The sequence below is a fragment of the Platalea leucorodia genome (genome assembly GCF_965183815.1).
Source record: "Platalea leucorodia genome assembly, chromosome: 7".
Taxonomy (NCBI): Eukaryota; Metazoa; Chordata; class Aves; order Pelecaniformes; family Threskiornithidae; genus Platalea; species Platalea leucorodia.
The window spans coordinates 28354446-28375807 of NC_138829.1; the positions used below are offsets into that span (position 1 = coordinate 28354446).

Below are 21362 nucleotides of genomic sequence, written 5' to 3' on the forward strand. Positions count from 1 at the left end.
GAAGTGAAGTGCTGTCTGTGAGAACCCTCTTTATTGCTAAAGGACTGAAGAAGGGAGTCTTTTTGAGTAGCTCAGATGTAGATGTAGACATTGCAAGTATCTGCATTTGGACTGATGAGTCCCAACTCAGGTGTTCAGCAAGTGATAGGCTTCCCCTCTGAGTCATTAGTAAATCCGTATTCAAGATGAGACCAAGGGATACCTTACTGTTGTAAGTTGCTGTATTCAGCTTAAATCCCTTTATTCAGGACCACTAGTTATTTTTTGTTGTGGTTTAATCCCAGCTAGCAACTAAGCACCACACAGCCGCTTGCTCGCTCCCCCACCAGTGGGATGGGGAGAGAATCGGAAGGGCAAAAGGGGAAAACTCGTGGGTTGAGATAAGAACAGTTTAATAACTAAAGTAAAATAAAAATAGAACCATACTAATAGTAATAATAACAATAATAATAAAAACAAGTAATAATAGTACAATAGTAATACAAAGCAAGCGATATACTGTACAATTGCTCACCACCCACCGATCAATGCCCAGCATGTCCCACCAAGCAGCGATCGTTGCCCCTTCCCTGGCCAACTCCCCCTGCTCATATACTGAGTTTCTGAGTGGTGATCGCTGCCCCACGGCCAACTCCCCCCAGTTTATATGCTGAGCACGACATCATATGGTATGGCATAGCCCCTTGGCCAGGCTGGGTCAGCCCCCCTGGCTGTGTCCCCTCCCATCTTCTTGTGCACCCGGCAGAGCATGGGAAGCTGAAAAGTCCTTGACCAGTGTGAGCGCCACTTAGCAACTACTTAGCACTACTTAGCAAGAACCAAAACATCAGTGTATCATCGACATTGTTCTCATCCTAAACCCAAAACACAGCCCCATACCAGCTACTAAGAAGAAAATTAACTCCATCCCAGCTGAAACCAGGACATTTTTAAAGATCTAATCTTCATTTTTTGTGCATGAGAAAGGATGTTATTGCTAGTATCTGAACCATGTTCCATGTTGGGTATCTACATTTTAGAATAGATTCTGATTTGAATCCCTGGGGGTAGTTAGAAAAGTAAACTATAGTAAAATGTATGCAGAGCATTAACAGGATAATATTAGTTACCAAATATGAAAAACCAGAATGAAACTTAGTATTAAAGACTAAACTTGTCAGTCACCTAAATAAGCAGTCATATGCTGTGTCAGATATAATAGGCATCATTTGGCTAATGCTGTTGATCTACCACAGTGATACTTTGAAATGGAAAGCTATTAAACAAATAAGTGTATTGAAATTAGCAGTGTTTACAGCGTTGTAGTCAAAATTCTTCTATATTTTCATGTTTGAGCCTCCTAGTGGAAGTCATGTTTTGCCTTTCTAATTAAATATTTGGTTACCCAGAGGTGGGTTTATGCTTTGGAGAAAGCCAAACTCAAGTCAACAACTTTTTGAAAGGAACTTTTCTATAATTCTGCTAAAGAGAAATTTAAAATGTTCAGAAGGGGAACACCTGATTCTAAGTATCACAGTATATTGGAAAATAGATCAAATGTATATGTAGTCAGGCAGATCCTGTCTGAGGAATTGATCATTATATAAGTGGATTCTGAGGAAGTTCCTTCCTTCCTGCCTTTCATTAAATGGAAGTTGGCTGACTAAAATTATTTCTATGCCTTTTGGGCATTATTTTCAAAACAGGATCTCTAAAGTCAATTTCCTAAATCTGTAGCTTGGAATTTAAATGGATGTTCCAATTTTCAAAATCTAACTACACTTTTAAAGTTAAATAATTCATTAGGAGGGCAAAACAGGATTTCCAGCTGGACGCTTAAGAAAAAAAAACAACAACAAAAAAAAACCCCTGACCTTTGTTTCAAGATTTTCACCACTAGAAGAAGAAAATTTAACATGTGATCTGGTTTTAAAAAGTGCTGTGTACCCAATAACTCCTTCAAAAGTCAGTATTTTAAAGCAGTGGTTGGCATTCTTAACAGCATGAAGAGCCTCAGATCCAGAAGGGTTCCCAGACAGCGTATATGCCTTTAGTCACCTTTCAACCCTACTCCTAACATTGAACCTGGAAACTGCTGAACTGGTCTTCAACACAAATATTTATAGCCTCCCTTGCTGCTCTAATTTGTGGCTCCCAAGGACTTGCTTCCATAGCCATAGTGGCTCAAAAATTTCCTGTTCCAATTCTGTCCCTTTTATCACTCCCTCACCGTGCATATTCCTGTGCCATTGGTTTTACTAGAGAAGCTGGTTTTATCTTCTTATTGTCCAGAATAATTGTTGTATACTCTAGTTGTGTAAGGGTTTCATCTGTCATAATCGTACCGGCACAGCAACAATGATAAAAAAACTATTGCCAAATTCACACATTCAAAGCCACATGTAGCTCTATAAAATCTATTTTTTTAATTATGATTTTAAGAACTTTTTCTTTGCTTTAGGGATCCTTAGGCTTTTACAGTACTCACGTCATGCTTTCATCTTTTTTCTGCAATCAGAAAAATGAGGAATCTTTTTTTTTTTGGTGAAAGTTGTGATTTTTACATGATCACAGGAAAGGGAAAATAACAAATATGGTGAGACTTGAAATGACGAGAATTGGCAACGCTGTGTTCGTCAACAGGATTGAAATGATGCTATGGTTATTGTTTTCTTTTTGTAAAGATGATCTCTTCCTTCTTTTGCTTAACTTGTGTAGCAACCATCTAGCTTTGTTCAAGCTCGGCAGATCATTAAAACTGACGGTCTGGGCTTCCAAGGACTCAACAAAGGTCTTACTGCAACACTGGGCCGTCATGGAGTTTTTAACATGGTTTACTTTGGATTCTACTTCAATGTGAAAAACATTCTTCCAGTCAATAAAGTAAGTTCTTCATACAATGCAATAGACAAACAGATGAGAGGTTTGGCAATTTAATTAACACTGTATTTTTCTGTGCAAAGCTGTGGTATTTAGTAATAAACAGTGACTAACCTAGCTCTCTGTTTTGCAGAAATCTATAGCATTTTAATGGAAGCAAACCAAGGGTTTGTACTTCTCAATTTTTAAGCAAAGCTGAGTATAAAGTAGTCATGTTTGAATTCTCATTTTTATGAATTTCCCTTTATACCACGGCAGCAATGTAAAAAGGCAGAAATTGGGATACGGGTACGTTATGCTTATGTTAGGTATGTATGCACTTTTTTGTGGTAAACTGGCTTAGAAAAGAAAAATCAGTTTCTAGAACTTCTTTTAATAGTCACAAAGTAAAGGGCAAAGCTTGAGAAGACAGCAGAGCTGCAGTACGTAGGGTATTCTGGCCATGTGCTGGGCTCATTTACTCAAAAGAGAGTTCAACCTAGTATTGAAGGACGACAGGACAGATTTATCCATACAGGAGGGAGCCATCCCAAAACAGGACTTACAGGGTCATGCACAGGGGCTTTATGTAGTGTGTCCTATGAGTAAGTTAAAAAAAAAAAAGAATCTTTATAGCTGTAATTTCACCTGAAGCAATTTTATTCGATAGTCTTATATTCCTTTACATAACAAAGGAAACATTTCCCTTTACAACAAAGGGAAATTTTACTAATGAAAACATGGTAATACTGGCAACTTTCTAAATGACTGTGAGCAACAGCTAATGGTTTATTAATGACTCCAGCACGTTACTTGCTGAACTGTGTTTTCACTAATGTGATTTTTAGATGATGACAGTTAAACAGTCACAGGTGTAATATGTAGTGATGTTCATATAAGAAGCTGCAATTTACATCAAAAGGGATCAGTTTCTATTCCCAGATGAAGTAACACCTCTTTTTTTTCTGCACTTCTGAGTAGCCTGGTATTTTTGTTGGCAACATTGTGTAAATGGAGAAAAGCTCCACTTCTTATTTGCAGATCATTACAGTAAATTGAATTGTTCAAGAGCAGCTAACCCACAAGTTTCTACATGTTTCTTTTAGTGCATTAAAGCGTACTTTACAGTGTACTTTAATCACACATTCTAAAAACTCAAGGCACAAGCATAGCTTGATACTAAGATAGGAGTAAACAGGTTTATGTTGATCAAAAGATGAAAAAATTATAATCACTATGCAGAACATTCAGAATCATATGCAGGTAAGGACAAAAAAACTTGTGTGCAACTTCTGTGGAAATCCTGAAGTGTTCTTGTGTAGCAATTGAAGAATAGTATTTGGCATAAGCATTATTTCCTAGCCATTCAGATTTTAAAAAATGGCAAAAAATTATTGCATTATTAAAAAGATTCAGAGCTTTATGATCTGAGAGAAATTAGCACTTTATATGGATTTTGTATCATACAGAGAACTATTAACATCTACAACATAGTTTTAAATACATCTAGAAAACGAAAGAGAAATTACATCAATGGTGTCAGCCAGTGGCCCAACTGTCCTGTACATACTATCCAAAGCAAAAGGCAATTTAATCAATGTAGGATTAGATTGCATTAAATGCAAAAAAGTGGAGAGGTTTGCTTTGTACTCGACCAGTGCAAAGTGGCTTGCACGGTGGCTTGCAAAGTGGCTTGCACAGTGGCTTGCAGAGTGTGCACATCTGTGCTAGTAAATTGAGCAGCGTCACTGAAACTCAGTCATCTGTGCAGTTAAATGTTCCCTGGCACAGCTTTGGCCCAGGCCAGCCAACACTGTTCCTGGGCATGGCTTAGGAGCTTGCGCAGACAAGGAACCATTCCTAACAGGCAGGTTTCATGCAGCCAGTCTGTTTTGAATAGGAATAACATTTAATAGTGCTAATAAAGTTAATAAGACTCTCTAAGCCAGCTGGCATCAGTGCCATAGACAATTCTGTACATATAGGTATAGCCAATCTACAAATCTAAATCTGATCAAACTCCCATTAAAATCAATGCAAATCTTACCCCGAATTTAACAGGGCACAGATCAGGCCTCATCTGGCTTGTGTTAGCCAACAGTATGTCTCAGGCATTTACACGCATTGAACTTCACTTCAGTGACTGGGAAATAGAAGTATTCGACGATACTGTGTGATCTGTAACTTAAATCTCTTCTGTCAGTAGGCAGGTACTAGAGGCTGAGAGTTATCAAAACTGTACAAGGAATTTGATAGAAGCTGTTTTGCAGTTAGTCTGAAAAATATTAGACAGTTGCAACTTTTCAGGAGTTCACACATACTTGATTTCATTACAAAACCTAATTTGTTCACTTTGTATATTTTGCCAGAAAAGAAAATCTTAGTCAGTCTTGTGATATTGACAAACATATAAAAATTGTGAAATAAGAATACTACACTTTTGAAATAATTTTGGCTCTTGACTATGTATCTGCTGTTCACCATCTGTAACGCAAGTGGAAAAATGTATTGAAATGTCCGTATGAGCCTTTTAGCTGTCAACAGTGCTAAACTGTGCATTAAATTTGCATCCCAATTAAGGATGTTTGCAGCTTATTTTGCCAAAAACAATAAACCTTTTATGTTGAGTGGTCAAGTGATATAAATGACATGTGTGGGTTGTAAATGTCCGTAATGAATAATTTTTCATACGTTCAGTCTATTCTGCTAAACAGACCATTTACAGCCAACCTCATGCTCTGTTTACTGAAAATGGAATAAGCCAGACTTATTTCAGTTGCCACTAATGTATCAACCATAGAGCATTAACAGCTATGCATCTGCACTAGCAATCAAATTAGTCTGCAAATTTATATCGTCTCAGTTTTATGGCACCTGCTTTTATAGCGCATTTCATAGGCGTCCAGCAGCTCTCGCTTTTCAATTTTTTACCATAGTCAGGTTTGATGGTGAACGCTAGTTTCATTAAAACCTTTGCTCACTACCACCTCCAAGTGGCTGTCATATTTCTTAACGATATGAAATTTCCTCACTGTCTTTTAAAAGCCCCCTTTGAAACGTGGCCAACTGCAAAACTCATTTCAAGTCAGGCACTGCCTGCCCCAGCTGTAACAGATGTGCCTCCTGTTAAAAGGGCTGCTGCATCAGACAGTGGGAGCTGAGCGGCGTGTCGTTTTGTCAGAGAAAGGGCTCTAAACTTCTACAGGCAAAGAGCAAGAGATGGGAAACCAAAATAGTCTGTTCAGCTTGGCAAATAAATAAGATAGTAGACAACAATTTTATGTTCACTTGTTTTCAGATATATGCCAACATAGAAGCTATATGTAGGAACAGACAGTGAAAAGGGTATGTGGTACAACACAGTTGGAAAAATAGTAAACCAAGATGATTTAGGAGAAGACTGGATCAGAGTGGGAAATAGAATAACTTCAGAGCTACCATCCAAGCTCAGATTTCAGGATGACCTGTGAACTGGAAAAAAAAAACAACAGTGCTGCATCCAGTAGGATGCTACAAGCCACCCATTGATCACTATCCCACCTGAGGTGTCCTGTGGCTGTGGAAACTACAGCCCGTGTTCTTTAAAGACTTCAGCCTAGAGCATCATCACCAAAAGACATTGTATCAAAGGAGGAGAGTCTGTCGCTACCTCAACTGCTTCTGTACTGCAGTATTTCTGTAGGCAAGACAGATACGAATTTTCAGGAGAGGAATCTTCAGTCAAAATAAAAATGTGAAGAAGAAAAAACAAGTTTCTTCTGTTTTCCTATGGAAATTAGGATAATGCTGAAACTGATAACCAGGTTTAACCACAGGTGACAGAGAGGCAGTCTTAAAATAGCTAAGTTCTTGCAAGACATACAAATAATCACTGAAAAGGAGGAGAGATCCTACAAGTGCATCCTATGAGTGCCCCAGGTGAGGGAAATTTTCAGTGGGAACTCATGCCTTATTAAACACTGAATTCCATGGGAAAAAGCCCATGTAAGCCTTAGTCTGAGCCTGCACCTTTCCAGACATCAGTATCAGTCAGTCACAAGGACACCAAACTTCTTTAGTTCTGGTATTCATGGGGTTACTCTTTTTTTTCTGTTTCATAAATTACTGTATAACTGAGACTGAAGACAGATAGTGCAGACAAAGGTACTGGATGCAGGCATACGGAATACGACATCTCTTTCTGGGTGCCCTCTTCTGCATAGTGTCTTAATGATGCCATTAAAAGGTGACCTGCTTGTAACCCCAACACTTTATGAACAGTCTGACCATCTGTGTAGACCAACTCTATGTGAGAAAGCTGAGTCTCCAGAATTCTGTACATTTTGTATTTGGTCACCACATATTTGTTGTCTCTTAGTTTTTTATTTACATCCAAAGTTCTTTGGTGCAGATGTTTGTTTTAGGACTCAATGTAGTGAAGTCCTAGCCTTGCCCTGTGGGTCCAAAAGGTTATAGAAAAAGAGTAAATAATAGATAATATTGGTACTTATAAATCTGGAGTAAGATTAATAATTTTATCAGGAAATTGTATTGAGATTCACTGAGAGGATTGCAAACTGTTTGAAAACGTATACTCTGTACAGCAGACAGCCATGTCACTCTGGAGACTAGCCAGGACATTTATCCTAGCGGCTGTCATTCATCTTCTTATGCTTTCAGACATCTGACAGGTGGATTTTAAAAACTTAAATAAATGTCTGCTGCGATGAGATTGCACTCAAGGAGGAATCTGAGATAATACCAGTGTGAAAAAGCACATTCAATTCAAACAAAGTGCAGCTGTGACTATGCATTTTGGAATGCCTATCCTGGTCATCAATATGTTTATTGTAGTTATAATTTCAGCATTTCTTATGCATCTTGACAAAGATCAGACCATCATTGTACTAATCAGACAGCAAGCTATAGTTTACAATAAGGAGTTTACTATGTAAATGCATGAGATGGACAGAAGTTCAGGGTCAATAAAACTACAAAGCTGTGCCTTAAGCTGTGGTCAAATCTTGATTAAGACATAAACAAAAATTGTGAATATTCTTTAAAAGAATCAAAGCACGATGTTATCACAACAGTGATGAGACTCACTTTCATCTTTTCATTTTCACCCTTTCTGGGGCCTTGCGGTGAGTCTACAGCATTTTCTGCTCCTTATTGCTGATTTCTGCCGGGAGTTTACATGCCTCCAAACCACCTGATCACATCTGTACCAGCCTCTCCCTCTCTAAGAGCAGAATTTGACAGCCTTTCTTCCCAGCTCTCCTCTGGGACTCAGCAGGAAGACCCAGACCCTGTCTCTCCTCTGGGTTCCGGCTCAGTGTCTGTGTTTAAAGCAACTCATTTGAGGTTTTCATCTATTCCTTATTGCTTTCCTGAGAGCTATCTCCCACCTTGCCTCTCTCTGAATATACCTTTTCTCCTCTGTCTTGGAAGCTCCCCTTCCTCAGACCCACGTGTTCCTTTCTCCCAGTGTCTGTTGCCACAGGAATCTCCTTTTAGCAATTAAAACCAATTATCAGGCTGGCTAAAGCAGTTCCCTACAGCCTGTTTTGCTGCCAAGTACTTGATAATAGTCATTGTAGCCTAGGTCAGGTCTTGTGACACCTCTTAGCTTGCTATAGAGTTCCTATGCTATCCCACTTCACTTTAGCCAAAAAGGCCAAGAAGCAACTCTACCTGCCTTATTCCTGCCCTGTCTCCCTCTTCAGCCCCATAATTCCTAGATACTCGAGGCAGAACCAGAGTTGGCCAAACCAAAGCCTTGTCTTTTAAAGTCCTCCTTGTCACACACACGGGGAGGTGGAATGTGCACCATACAGTGCAAAGCCTCTCAGCTCCATTCCTGGCTTCTCCGCTGACCCGTTATATGACCTTGAGCAAACATATTTAAATCTAGCAGTCATTTCAAATCACTTTTGGCACTTCTGTGCCAAGTGTAACTCATCTATAAAACTAATATTATGGCTAACATTTTCAAAGGAGTTTAAGAAACTTAATGCAAATATTCCACTCAGTTTCAGGCTAACTTCAGTAGGCTGCTTCGCAGATACCAACTTCAAACTTTATTCTATTATTATTATTTATTCTTCATCCAAATTGTCAGGAATTGGCATTCTCCTTATCCAGTAATCATTATTCTTTTATAGTGAACTTGTCTACGAGGTGCTCAGAAGTACTAAAACATATTTATAGAAGTATTTTTTCTCATAAGATATGTACCTTCATCAACTGAAAAAAAAAAAAAACCACAACGGTGAAAAGATCTCAAGGCAAACATCCAAATATTGAAGCAAACAAACATCTAAAAATAGCTTCAGTTAGACAAAATAATATTTATTGATCTTTTGATTTTATTGATTTTTTTATGTTTCTTTGTGACACATTCTGCCACTTCTACTCAGACTGAACAGGGCTTCACAAGGGAAAAACAAGTAGTGTTCCTGAGCGTCTCTGCTGGTCAGGTTTCTAAACACTATTATTCATGTCTGTGGACTGTCCACATTAGCTGTTTCTGCTTACTTCAAGCAACCTCCCTTAGGGACTTTGAGCTGTTCCTTTGAAGGTACCTACTTCACTGCATATGCGAGTGTGGTGTCCTACCTTTGAGCCCTTGGATTGCACCTAAGATGGGTATCTAAATCAGTACAAATATATCTACTATGGTGAGTCATTATCTATTCTAAAATTATTTTTCACTTACTCTGAAAAAAATTAAATTAACTGAGTTCTAAGCATACGTGCCTTTACCAAAGGGTTATTTCATTGCTGGATTAATATTTATGTGGCTTATTGAATTAAGTGACCTTCCTTCAGTACAGATGAAGATAGTCTTTGACTGACATCAAAGATTTAAACAGAGGTTTTGACAAAGTGCCCAGCAAATAAACAAGTGAATAAAGTGGTAGGGAAAGGAAAGCCCGGGGCTTTGGAGACTGAAACTGATAAATTAAAACTGTCTCCAGTGGGTGACACTCTTGTACATGGGTGTGTATGTCCTAGATTTAGGGCTAGAATTTTCTGTTTCTAGAAATTATGGAAAATAAAAGAAGGAATTAATCAGCATGTGATTCAGGAGGAACTTATGGAGTCTCCACTTATTTAAAAATGTTATGATAGGAGTAATGAAGTATAAAAAGCAGAGAGATAACATCTCAAATTTTTTTTCCTCCCAAAGAAAGCAGGGAAATCCAGCAGGACATGCATAGATATGGCATTTATTAGTGATGCCTACTCCTCTCTCTATTTTCGATGGCTGCTGGTGCTCACAGGGCAGGGACTCAGGTGTACAGGAAATGTGATTGTGAAGAGCGTGGTAAAAAGGTGAGATGATCACAGATTACGTTATCCAACCACGGCAAAGTTATTCCATTGTGAATAAGCAAACTGGTATTTCACTTCCTTGTGGTACACTGTACTGTTGTGTGGCACCATCTAAAATCAAGTTTCTGTTCTACATGTGCTAATCATAGTGCAGAAAAATCACCTTTGCCTAAGAACAGAATTCACATATGGTTTTCCTCCAGTTCTGCCATTTATAAAAGCAAGAGAAGCTGTCAGAATCTTTTTTGTTAAGGTACCAAATATGAAGCATATAATATTCAGTCACTGAACTCATGGTGCAGAAGTTAGTGACAATAACATGGTGATAACTGCCTCTGCTAGCCAGTTGCAGCATTAGCACTAGACAGATATGTTATCCTCATGTCTCCTTTCACAGGGTCCTACACTGTTAGGAATATTTTGGCACTGTCCATGGGGTAGGAAAAGACAGGTTTTGATATAAAAAGAAAGACACTGCTTCCTGATATCACCAACTTGCACCTACATGATAGACAGCCAATGTTCCTTTGTCCATGTAAGCATTGTAGACAGAGGCATAAATTATGTTTAGAAATCTCTTTTTTCACTTGGAAGCAGCAGCTCAGTAAAAAGCCACTACTCTGTGCTTGTAGAAAAAATAACTTCTTAATTATTTTTAACAGCTAAATTTATTTTGAATCTGTTATACAAATGGAATGATCCAGATATTACAGTGACGAATGTCACAAAAAACTTTCCCATGAGATATGTAATAAAAAAATCGAGTTAAATAGCAAAGCTAGTGTATACCATAGCGCATTTGGTTAGAATCCAGTTCTGTAAATGAGCAAAATGCTGCCTTTCAACATTTTCTGTGTCACAAAAACTGGAATAGAAATAAAGCAATCTGTGGTCGTTTCCCTTTAGTGGTGTTGGTGCAGTGTCTGGTTTCAATAGACGCTCACTTGATCAGATATACCCACTATATCCTATACTCTGCGGCACTCTCAAACACAAAGCAGGCAATGCTGGCATTGGGAATTCACGAAAATATGAAAATGTTCAATTGTTGAAATATAAGGGATTTGTCAGGAGCAGCAAGGCTTGAAATTCAATGCTTAATAAGTAAATATTTTTGCCCCAGAGGGCAGCCCACTGTGCTTGGCACTGTGGAAGAAGGTGTCCTTGCGCCAAATTGCTTGACAAAGGTATTTCAGACTGTTCTGGACTATGAAAAGTCAACAGAGCAGTGGTAGCGTCCTCACTGCAGCCTGGTGTGAGGAGGTTAGTAAATCTGCAATAGTACTTAGCTCTCAGGTGTGGGTATAATCATACGCCTGCTGCCTGGAGGTAGGTAGGCACCATGCTGGAACGGGGCAGCCATACTGCTGCCCCTCGAACTTCAAAAGGGGTCCTTTTTTCTTCCCTAGATACCAGAAATATTGGCTTCATTTGCATTTAAACCACTGTCAGTATGTACAGAATAAAGAAATATGCTGCTAAGCTTTTTGCTAATAAAGTCTTGCACTTCTTTATACCACAAGCCATTTTAATTTTTAAAAGGTATTACCAGTATGTTTCATGTTTTGTGAAATCAAGGTGCTGGGTTTTTCTGCAAGTAATGAAAAGCCCTGTTGATTTTGATATTTCTCTCTAGACACCTGTATGGACTTTGTCCAGTGCATGGTATGGAAGTCCTGTTGCTAATCTGGAAAGGAAAACTTCTTCATTTTTTCCTTTTTCAGCCACAAATGTACAGGCTTAGGAAACAAAGAACTCTTTCATTTTAATATTGTGCTGATGTTATAACATGGCAAGATCATTTGTTATTTTACTGATGGTTTTCTATAATTAAAGTACCTTCACGAAAAAAAATGGAACTGCATATATAGAGTCTGATATAGCAAAAAAGCGTCCTTGCTGTTGAAGACCAATAGCAAAAAAAAATGTGCATAGGAAATGCACTGGAACACACTTCCCTGTGGCTTCCACTACTTAGAGAAATAGGATTAAGCTTGCTTCAAGAGACTTTGACTCCCAGATAAACTCCAAGTTTTTTGATGTCATAGAAAATACCAAGGTAGGAGGTCTTTCTCAAAGATCAAATAAAACCCCATTGGACTGTGAACTGTGAGTGAGCAAAGAAGTTTTTAGATGCACTTCTAACCTGCTTCTAACTTCTACCGTGAATATATAGTAGGGTTCAGAAACAATCTGTTGTAAATTCTTCAGCCAATTAGCTGACTGAGTTACCACCGTTTATAATGCGCGGAACGTGGAGGCTCTTTTGCAGTTGCGCCGAGTCGGATTGTTAATAACAGGAAGCTAGCACTTCTCAGTACAGTGGATCAGCTACATGTGAAAATAAATGTAAAAAACCTGGAGGGGAATGGCAGCAGACTGAGATTAGCCTTTATTTAATTTAGCATTTGGGGGTCCAACACACAAATGAGCGTTTTAGTAGGCTTCATGGTGGAAGTTGCTGTCATTTGTAAAATATTCTGGCCAATTAGCTAATAGTGTGCTTGGATTTCTCCTGTTTTGATACAGTAATACTAAGTACATTGTGAAGCCCAATTATACAAATCATCCCCATATGCCATACCAGTCTTTCTTTATGAACTGTGTTTATAAATCCTGTGTGAGGAAATGTGTACTTCAGCAATTTAGACCATGTGTAAAAACATAGCCAATAGGATTGTCAAGAAAACAAGTTCCAGCATAGGAAATCCTAATGTGTTCCGCTAAAATAACACGAGTGTGTTGTGTTGTGTGAGTTTTCTGATTAAATACATATTACTTTATAGTGCTTAACCTGCATAGGTCCTTTCGTTTCCCTTTTTATTCTTTCTTTCTCTCTTTTTTTGTAGGATCCAAATTTGGAGTTTTTGAGGAAATTTGGAATTGGGCTAGTCTCAGGAACAATAGCCTCAATTATTAACATTCCTTTTGATGTTGCAAAAAGTAGGATTCAAGGACCACAGCCAGTTCCTGGAGAGATCAAGTACAGAACCTGTTTTAAAACTATGGCAACAGTCTATAAAGAGGAAGGGTAAAACTTTCTTATTTTAATAAATGTCCAGACCTCTGTTTTAGTTCATATGGGTCCATAAAACCCTGTTGTTATATTTCAGATTTGACGAGGACCATTAAGCCACCCTGAACTCACATATCAAAAGAGCACGATGTAACATTTTGAAAATGTATTTTAGAATTACAAGGAGATCCTCCTACTCCATGTGAACTTTTACAAAAGACTTACAAGATGATTATTAGGTTGTCAAAATTTATGTTCCACAAATAAATGCTTGATATATCTTGTGTAATTTTTTCAACTCTTCATTTTTGTAAAAGGAAAATATCAACAGAAAACAGAGCATTTCCCAATATAATCTAATTGTAATTATACAGACCTTTAAAATGACTGCTGAAATAATTAAATCGGGGACAGATCCTTGTGGCAATAATGTTTCCCAACTTTTAAAAATATTTCTCAAGTGGGGACTGAGTTGTAGCTTTGCTATTCAATTATAGCAGTCATTTTGTCCATGTATGCAGCTGTTGTTAACAGACTTGTCTTGAAAGTAAAACCATCTCACTGATTAAAGTCATATTTCTGATTGGCTAGGCTCACAACGTAGCTTTTGTGACTGACCATTGATTAACTTTTTCTCTTCATCTGATCTGCCTCTGTAAAATGTTAAAATCCAGATACTGCCTGCTATTGAACATGTGTAATTTCAAATAATTGCTTCTAAGTGCTCTGCCAGCATTTTAACAAACACATGCTAAAATTCCATTCTTTTAGAACAAGAATATTGTTTAAAATGTTTTGTTTGTTTTTCTTCTGCTACAGATTTCTGGCTCTGTACAAAGGCTTGGTTCCCAAGATCATGAGGCTTGGTCCAGGTAATTTTCCCTCTGTCATTTCTATATTGTTTTTGTTCTTGCTTTCTCTTCCCGTTTTTCAGTTTCTTGGAAAAAATGTAGTAAGCATCAGTCAAATAAATAAAACGGTGTACCAGAAATTATCAAAATCTCTTTCATCTTCGAATGGTTTCTTTTGACAATAGCATCATCTAATAGTATCATAGATGGATTTGGCTAAATATGTGTCTAAAAAAATAATTTACACGTACACATCAGATGATTGCAGATCCAAGTAACTGCTGGTTTGTGCAATTACTTTATTTGTGAACAAGCCAAATGCATCCATGCAAATGCCAGAACTGTAATACCTTTGGAAGTGTTTCTTAAAGCTTGTCCCATTCCTTCTAATGTGATTTTTTTGTTTCACTAGGACTGTTCTGTACCCCTGTAAAGTCACGTTAAAATGCTGGTTAGAGTCTCTCCAGTATAAATGCTCTCAACTAGTCGAAGCATAGCCCAAGTGTATCAAATTCCAGTTACTTTATTCTTCCTGTCCTCTGCGGGGGCTGTAAAGAACGGACACTGAAAGACCGATAGCATAAGCTGGGAAGAGACTTGCATGGCCCTAGAAGGCTAAGAGGACAAGGACAGCTTACAACTGGGTTTGTTGATTGACCCCTTCTCACTAGTTGTTACTCCAAATGTGGGAGCACAGTGGTTGAGAGCTAGATCTTCCTTGACTTTTAAACTATTTTTCCCTGACTGGTTTTGATTAATCATGAAAGCAAAGCACTGGGTCCTTAGACTTTGCCAGCCCGCAGAGGCAGTCTGTGTCAAAAAGAGCAGAAGCCCCAATTTGAACAGTATCCCATTCCTGTGAAATTTTATTTCCAATTGTGCAAGGTGGTTTAATAGGCAAGAACACACATGGTTAAAAGCAAGTAGGTACAGAGTCTGTTCTGCAGTATAAAGGAGGCATTAGGTTTGTCTGTAAATGTTTGCATATCCAATCCGTCTGGCTAAGTGCTAGACCATGCCTGGTTATTGTGCAGGGTAAAGGAAGAAGGTGGGGAGGGGAAACAAGGCAGCTAGGCATAACTCTGGGGCTAAAAGCCTTTTCCCTTGTACTCCAAAGATACTAGATTACATACAGGACAAAGAGAAGGTAGAGTTTTGCTTCCCCCATACCCGTTAGCACAGCAGATTTTGGAATAAAATTTTCCGTCTTACAAATGACCATGCATTCTGGCCCAGATCCAGCAAGTCAGTTAAGCGTGCACTTTATTTTAAACACTTTTGTAGTCCCATTGACTAAAATATAGATTTCTGGTGAAACAATAATGCACTATTTTATTGTGACTGGAAAGGTAATTCCTTCTTTCAACATGTGAATGCTTTCAGGAAAAGACATACACAAACAGATCACACAGTATGAGAATTGGAATCAGCCCTGATTTGAGTTCAAATCACATCTCAGTCATTGTGTCTATGATTGATTTGTTGGTCAAAGCCTTTCATTTCATGAGATCAAAACTTTGCCTGTGGATTCATAGCCATGTACAGGCACAGAAAGATTATACTCATTTCCATACTGTGCTCTTCTGCTTTAGACATGGTAAACAAACAGCTGAAAACCTTTCTTGAATCTTACCTGGAAGCATTTGCATCACCCTGGTGATGAATTTTTGTCATGCCACCACTCAAGTTGCTCTTTCATGGCCAAATCTAACTCTAAACAAACATACAAATATACACATACTCAGATTAAAAGCTTCACGTGTAAAAGAACAAAGAAAAATATTAATCTTGAAAAAATGTTAGGAAAAATCACACTGAGGATGATTTTAATTTAATATACAAGCTTTTCACATCAACTTTATGGTCTAATATTAAGTCAAATTGCAATTGGTATGGTTTAAGAATTGGTGAATTTTTAATGAATTAGGGAATTAATTAGAAGAATTATCCTTTTTGCAAATAAGGCTTTGCCATATCCTGGTTTAGATTACACACTACAAATGCTCTACAAAATCTTGAAAATACTGAACTTTGTATGTAGTAAAATAATATCTTTTCTTCCAGGTGGTGCAGTGATGCTTTTGGTTTACGAATACGTTTATGCATGGCTTCAGGACACAGTTGATCACAAGTAGTGCTTCTGAAAAATGTACTCGTTAAAATTATATGCATTCTAAAATACACTTTAATAAAGTAAAAGTGATTCTCATCCTTTATGGTGTTGAATGCCCTCAGATTACACTGATGTTAATACAGTTCAAAACAAATTTGGCCTTCAGGTCCTGATCCAGGAAAACATTTAAGCACATGCTTTTCTGTAAGTGCATAAGTAAATAGCACAATTGACATTTGTAATTGTTTTACTGCATCAAGAGAAAATATAAAGGAGACATAGGAACAAGTTAGTTTTTCAAGGACAAACTGAAAATTCTAGACACTGAATTATACTATGTAGTCAATACACTTAAAAAATTTCAGCTGAAATGGAAAGATAGTAACTTTCAGGAGATTTTGAAGAAAAAAATGAAATAACCCTGTGGGGCCAGATACTAAGCTGGTGTAAACTGACAGTTCCGTTGACTCCAGGTTAAGAACATGACCCATACTCTGCAAACTCTTGCGTCAATCTTGGGTCCAGTTTCAATTCAGTCCAGTATGATTTCAACATTGATAGAAGCTTCTTAAGTTGTTGATAGAAAAAGGACAGCACGACTAGCCACAACCTTAAAAACACACATACTGTTAAATGGCCTACTTGTTCTTAGCTATATATATCATATAAATCTCACTCAGGTCACAGAAGATACTGAAAATAATTAGTCTGAATCAAATTACATACAAGCGCAAAACAGTTGTGGGAATCATAGAACAAATGCGTAAATGAATGAACAGAAAAAAATACTTTCAGGTATGAGATTTCACTGTGAATTTTTTATCTGCCTTCGTATACTATTGCTTAAAGAGCTGTCCTGTGACAAAAATGCTCAATGCACTTTGACTGCCCCTTTAGCCTTTCATTACCACCATGGGACGGAGAAACGGTGTTCTAGACTGATAGCACATCTGCAGTTGTAATTAGCTAGCCATACACCTCAAAGAAATGCACCTTTCTGTAGATAAAAAATGTTGCTCTAAAGCTAAAATTGTTGCTTTTCCCAGTCACTGTAAATATAAATATTTCAGTGATGTACTCCTGTCTTTACCAGCCATTCTAACTAGCTCTGTGAAATATAATTTCTGCTATGCTAATTCAAGACATCGTTTCAGTTCGTGCAGTTGTGCTGCTCTACAGTTTCTTTTCAAGAACTCTCTAAACAACTTCAAATTACACATTATTCTGTTAAAAAAACGTTCCCATTATCTAAACTTGGTTTCTTGTCAAATGAATGCATATCTTGCAATTGCTGAAAGTTTCTGTATCACCCCATACTACATTCACATTGTTAACTTTAAATGTTCTTCCTCTTGAGGTACAAACCTTTTTCCCAGCAATCCTACAGAAATATCTTTCCAGATTGTTACTTGAAAATGACAGTTCACATGTGAAGTCTCGTCTCATGAGTGTTTTTAATGCATTAGAAAAGCAACAAAAAGCTAAAAATAGAAATGCATTCTCAGCGCTTTCGAGGATGCTTGTACTGACATGCTCAATAAACCTCTCTTTTGTCTAAATTTGACAACAGTGACTTCTCATACCTATGCTACTTCATAGTTAAAATCAATAAAATTAGCTCTGTTACAGTTTATAATTTTAAGGCAAATGTTCCTCATTGTTGCATTTCATTATCAGTACTTATCCAAAGAGAAGACACTGAGATAATTTTGACAATTAAAAGCAAAATGCTTTATAATTAGTCTTTTATTAATTTAGAGCATTCAAAATATAAAAATAAAAGGCTTTAAACATACTGTATATACATATATAGCCTTTGGTTTTACATCCTTTCCAACATGATTTTTTTTTTTCAGTTAATAGCTCAGCCTGATCTTTGATAAAAAGAGAACCATTAGAAAGCAGAAAACACAGCATTGTTTTAGAAAACAAACCCATGACCGTGCCAGCCCAGTCCCCCATCACTCCTGGTGTAATATGGGGTCTGATTCAGTTTCACACTGGAGGTCTTCTGTACCGGGACCATGCAAGCACAAGTGGGGCTGTCATAGAAGGGAGTATTAGGCTTCACTGATTTCTTTGAAAACATTTGACACTCTGGGAATGGAGTGTAGGCTTTTCAGATGAAAAACGTAAATTTTGCACTCACATACACTGCATATTTCCCAAATTAATCCATTCACCTCAGTGGGTTCACTCCAGATTCATACCCCTGTACCTCACAGCAGCAGCTGACTCTTTTTTATTATTTAAAATTAAAACAATTCCCTTTTTCTCTTTTGTTTATTGTAAAGTGGCTTAAAGTTATATGTGGCTAATAAGCTAACATGTTGTGGTTTTCAGTTTACCCATGGGTATAAGCAGGAAAAAAAGTCCTTGGACAAAGGAGTATTCAACATTGTAGGTTTACAAAAAAAAAAGGTTATGAAAATTCACGCCAAAAAAGTCCATCACAGGCAGTTCACCCAGGCCAAGGCCAGGTACCTTTGCTCACTCTAAGCAACACTTTCTGCACACAGCTCCACTGACTTTCCACTCGGAGGTAAGGTATTATATACAGCAGGCAGATGCACAAAGAGCTGTACCTAAACACAAAACAAAATAAAAATGGCTCATGATGGTGGATTCCCACGAGGAATAACTGACATCATGTCTTGTCCTTGCTTTACAAATTATCCTGATTTAGCTGAAGACAAGATAATGCAAACAACTCATACAAGCTAAGAATCTGTCTCTCTCTAAGTAATTCCCAAAACACACTAATGCCTCAGGAGAATCTCAGAAAAGACAACTTTTATTCCAGAAATGACCTCTTGTTGCTCGGGAAAATTTTGAAAAGTTTTAACATAGGCATACTTTGTTAGAGGCTTGTGAATTCTTGGAGCTCAAAAAAGTGTGCTATGGAAGGCTTATCTTTTTTTTTCTGGTTTTTTTTTTCCTTTGATGTACGTTGGTTTTGCTGTATGGGTAACAATAGGTAGACTTTTACTCAATAATTCTGTAATCCAGTAAAAACAACTAGGTTGAAAGCTAAAATCCTGTTGCCAACTTAATAATTTATTGACTCATGAACTTTTTCTTTTTTTTTCTCCATTTTATTTTTAGTGAAGAGCTTGTCTAGAATTAAACCAGTTTCTTTTTCCATGGTGTTAAGGCTCGTCTTATTTCAGCCACAACTGCATAAAGGCAGAATAACATCCGTCACATCGCTAAGAGTGTGGCAGCGTGGAAGTGCACTTGTGTGCACATTACCTTTAGTAATTTCAAAGAAACTTTTTTTAAAAAAGTGTTCTACTGAATAACAAGGGTTTCAGCATCTCAATAAAGCTAAACAGCTGTCGAATGCCTTTGCTGTACTGAGGCTGAAGTATATGGGATCACTTCCAAAATCAGATGTTTCTTTCCTTAGGGCCATAATACAATACCTATGTTCTTTATAGAAATAGAGTTCAGTGAACTATTTTTTAATGCAAAAAGCAAAAGCGGCAGCAGCCGGTCGAGTCCATCTATATTTCAGTGGATATACTGTATGCAACATTTGTACTGGTTACTTAGATGATTATTATGAAAATTTACCCAAAGCTGTCTCGGTGATGAAAGCTGGAAATCCACAAAGAGAGGACTGTATTTTAAGGGAGAACTGTATTTTACCTTCCCACTGAATGAACGTTTAATATGGTGTGTGGATAGAGCAGTATTGGAAGAACTAAGTTTTCTCCTCTGCTTTAACTAGCTCTAGTGTAAGTTATTGCACAACACTTATAAAAATACACAATATATTAATATTCCATGAAGGATATGAAATGTCACACCGGGCTTAATTTTTTTTTCCACGTTCATATTCTGAACATACCTACAGCATGTGGAAAGCATTCTGGAGTAACAGTCAGAACTTTATTATTGCCCAAGGAAAATAGGTAAATTTTCAAAGATCAGAACGTTAGCTCTCTTGGGATTAAAGTTTAAAGCACAATAACTGGCACAGAGTACTTGCCACTGGATACAGAAACGTAGAAAGGGAAACTGTTAATATTAAATAATATCTGTGTTTGTAGCACCACCACCAGTATACCTAGAAGGGAAAAAAATGCTTCAGAACAACAATGTAAACTTTACCAAGAGCCATATTTTACATTCATTAAAGTAGAAATTAGGCAACTTCCTCTTAAAAAAATTACAACATAATCTTGGGGCTGAAAATGCTGGACACACGTGAGCTGACAATGATAGTACAACTCTGTTTCGCAGTGGGTTTGTTGACTGACATGGCTTTGTAAGCATCTCTGCACAGGTTGCACGCTAACAGCATTTTCCTCTACAGTTTTCAGTTTCATTCAGATATTTTCCACCCGTTTCTGTTTGTACACTTAACACAGATGTGGTGTTTCATGAATCTGGGAGGCTGTCTATAGCTGGGGAGAGTTACTTGCCTGGATTTCTGCCTTTGAATCTTCTGGTAAAGAAATAACTGTATTTCATGAGATGTTGAAGCCTCCACTGTAGGCACAAAAACATGATGAAAAAAAACTTACCTAAACCTCATCATCGGAGGCTATTGCCCCACCACACACAGACACAGAAAATAGCTAGAAAGTCACCTTTTTAACTTCAAAAAAAAAAAAAAAGTAGAAATAAATGTACTGGAAGGTGAAAACAAATGCTGTCAAAAGGCTATATTTACAAATGGATAAAAACACAAAGGTATTACTACTGCCTGACCATGGCGACATGCCAGAAGAATCTGAGAGCTGCATATTGCCTTGGTTCTATATTTGATTACCAAAACCCAACAAAACAACCAAAAAGTGATCCCTCAATAGCGGTGGGTTGTATAACCTTGTCGACGAAAGGGTTGTTCTCTCAGCAATCGGCAAACGCCTCCCATTTAGCCACCTCGAGGCATAGCAGAATTTTCTGTGGTGATTTTTCTTTATTGATTTTTACACAAATCTTAATAACAATTGCACATTTAGAAAGTCCGTGATGATTAAGAATAAATACGTGTGGTTTGACCAGGAAAGAGTGGGACAAGGCTCCACGAGCCCTTTGAGGGACGCAAGGTCTTTACTTAAAGAGCGCAACACCACACTTCTCTCAGTTTCTGATGTCTTCAGCTCTTTCAATCCCAAAAGCCTTACGGAAGACAAGTCATGAGGAGAAATGCCAGATATCACCGGCACAAAGAGAGCAGTCCATGAGCCAGGCTCAGGGGACGACCAGCTAGCAG

General features: G+C 37.7%; 1 protein-coding gene across 1 annotated transcript in view; it reads left to right on the plus strand.

Moving 5' to 3' along the window:
- The window catches only part of SLC25A21 (solute carrier family 25 member 21), a gene marked incomplete at its 3' end in the record, with an annotated part of 261489 nt that extends 245332 nt beyond the window's left edge, over positions 1-16157 (plus strand). Inside the window, exons 7-10 of the mRNA XM_082318280.1 lie at positions 2698-2862; positions 13005-13186; positions 13991-14043; positions 16087-16157. Of these exons, the coding sequence (XP_082174406.1) occupies positions 2698-2862; positions 13005-13186; positions 13991-14043; positions 16087-16157 (471 nt within the window). The remainder of the gene's footprint in view (positions 1-2697; positions 2863-13004; positions 13187-13990; positions 14044-16086) is intronic.
- Between the last annotated feature and the right edge of the window lie 5205 nt (positions 16158-21362).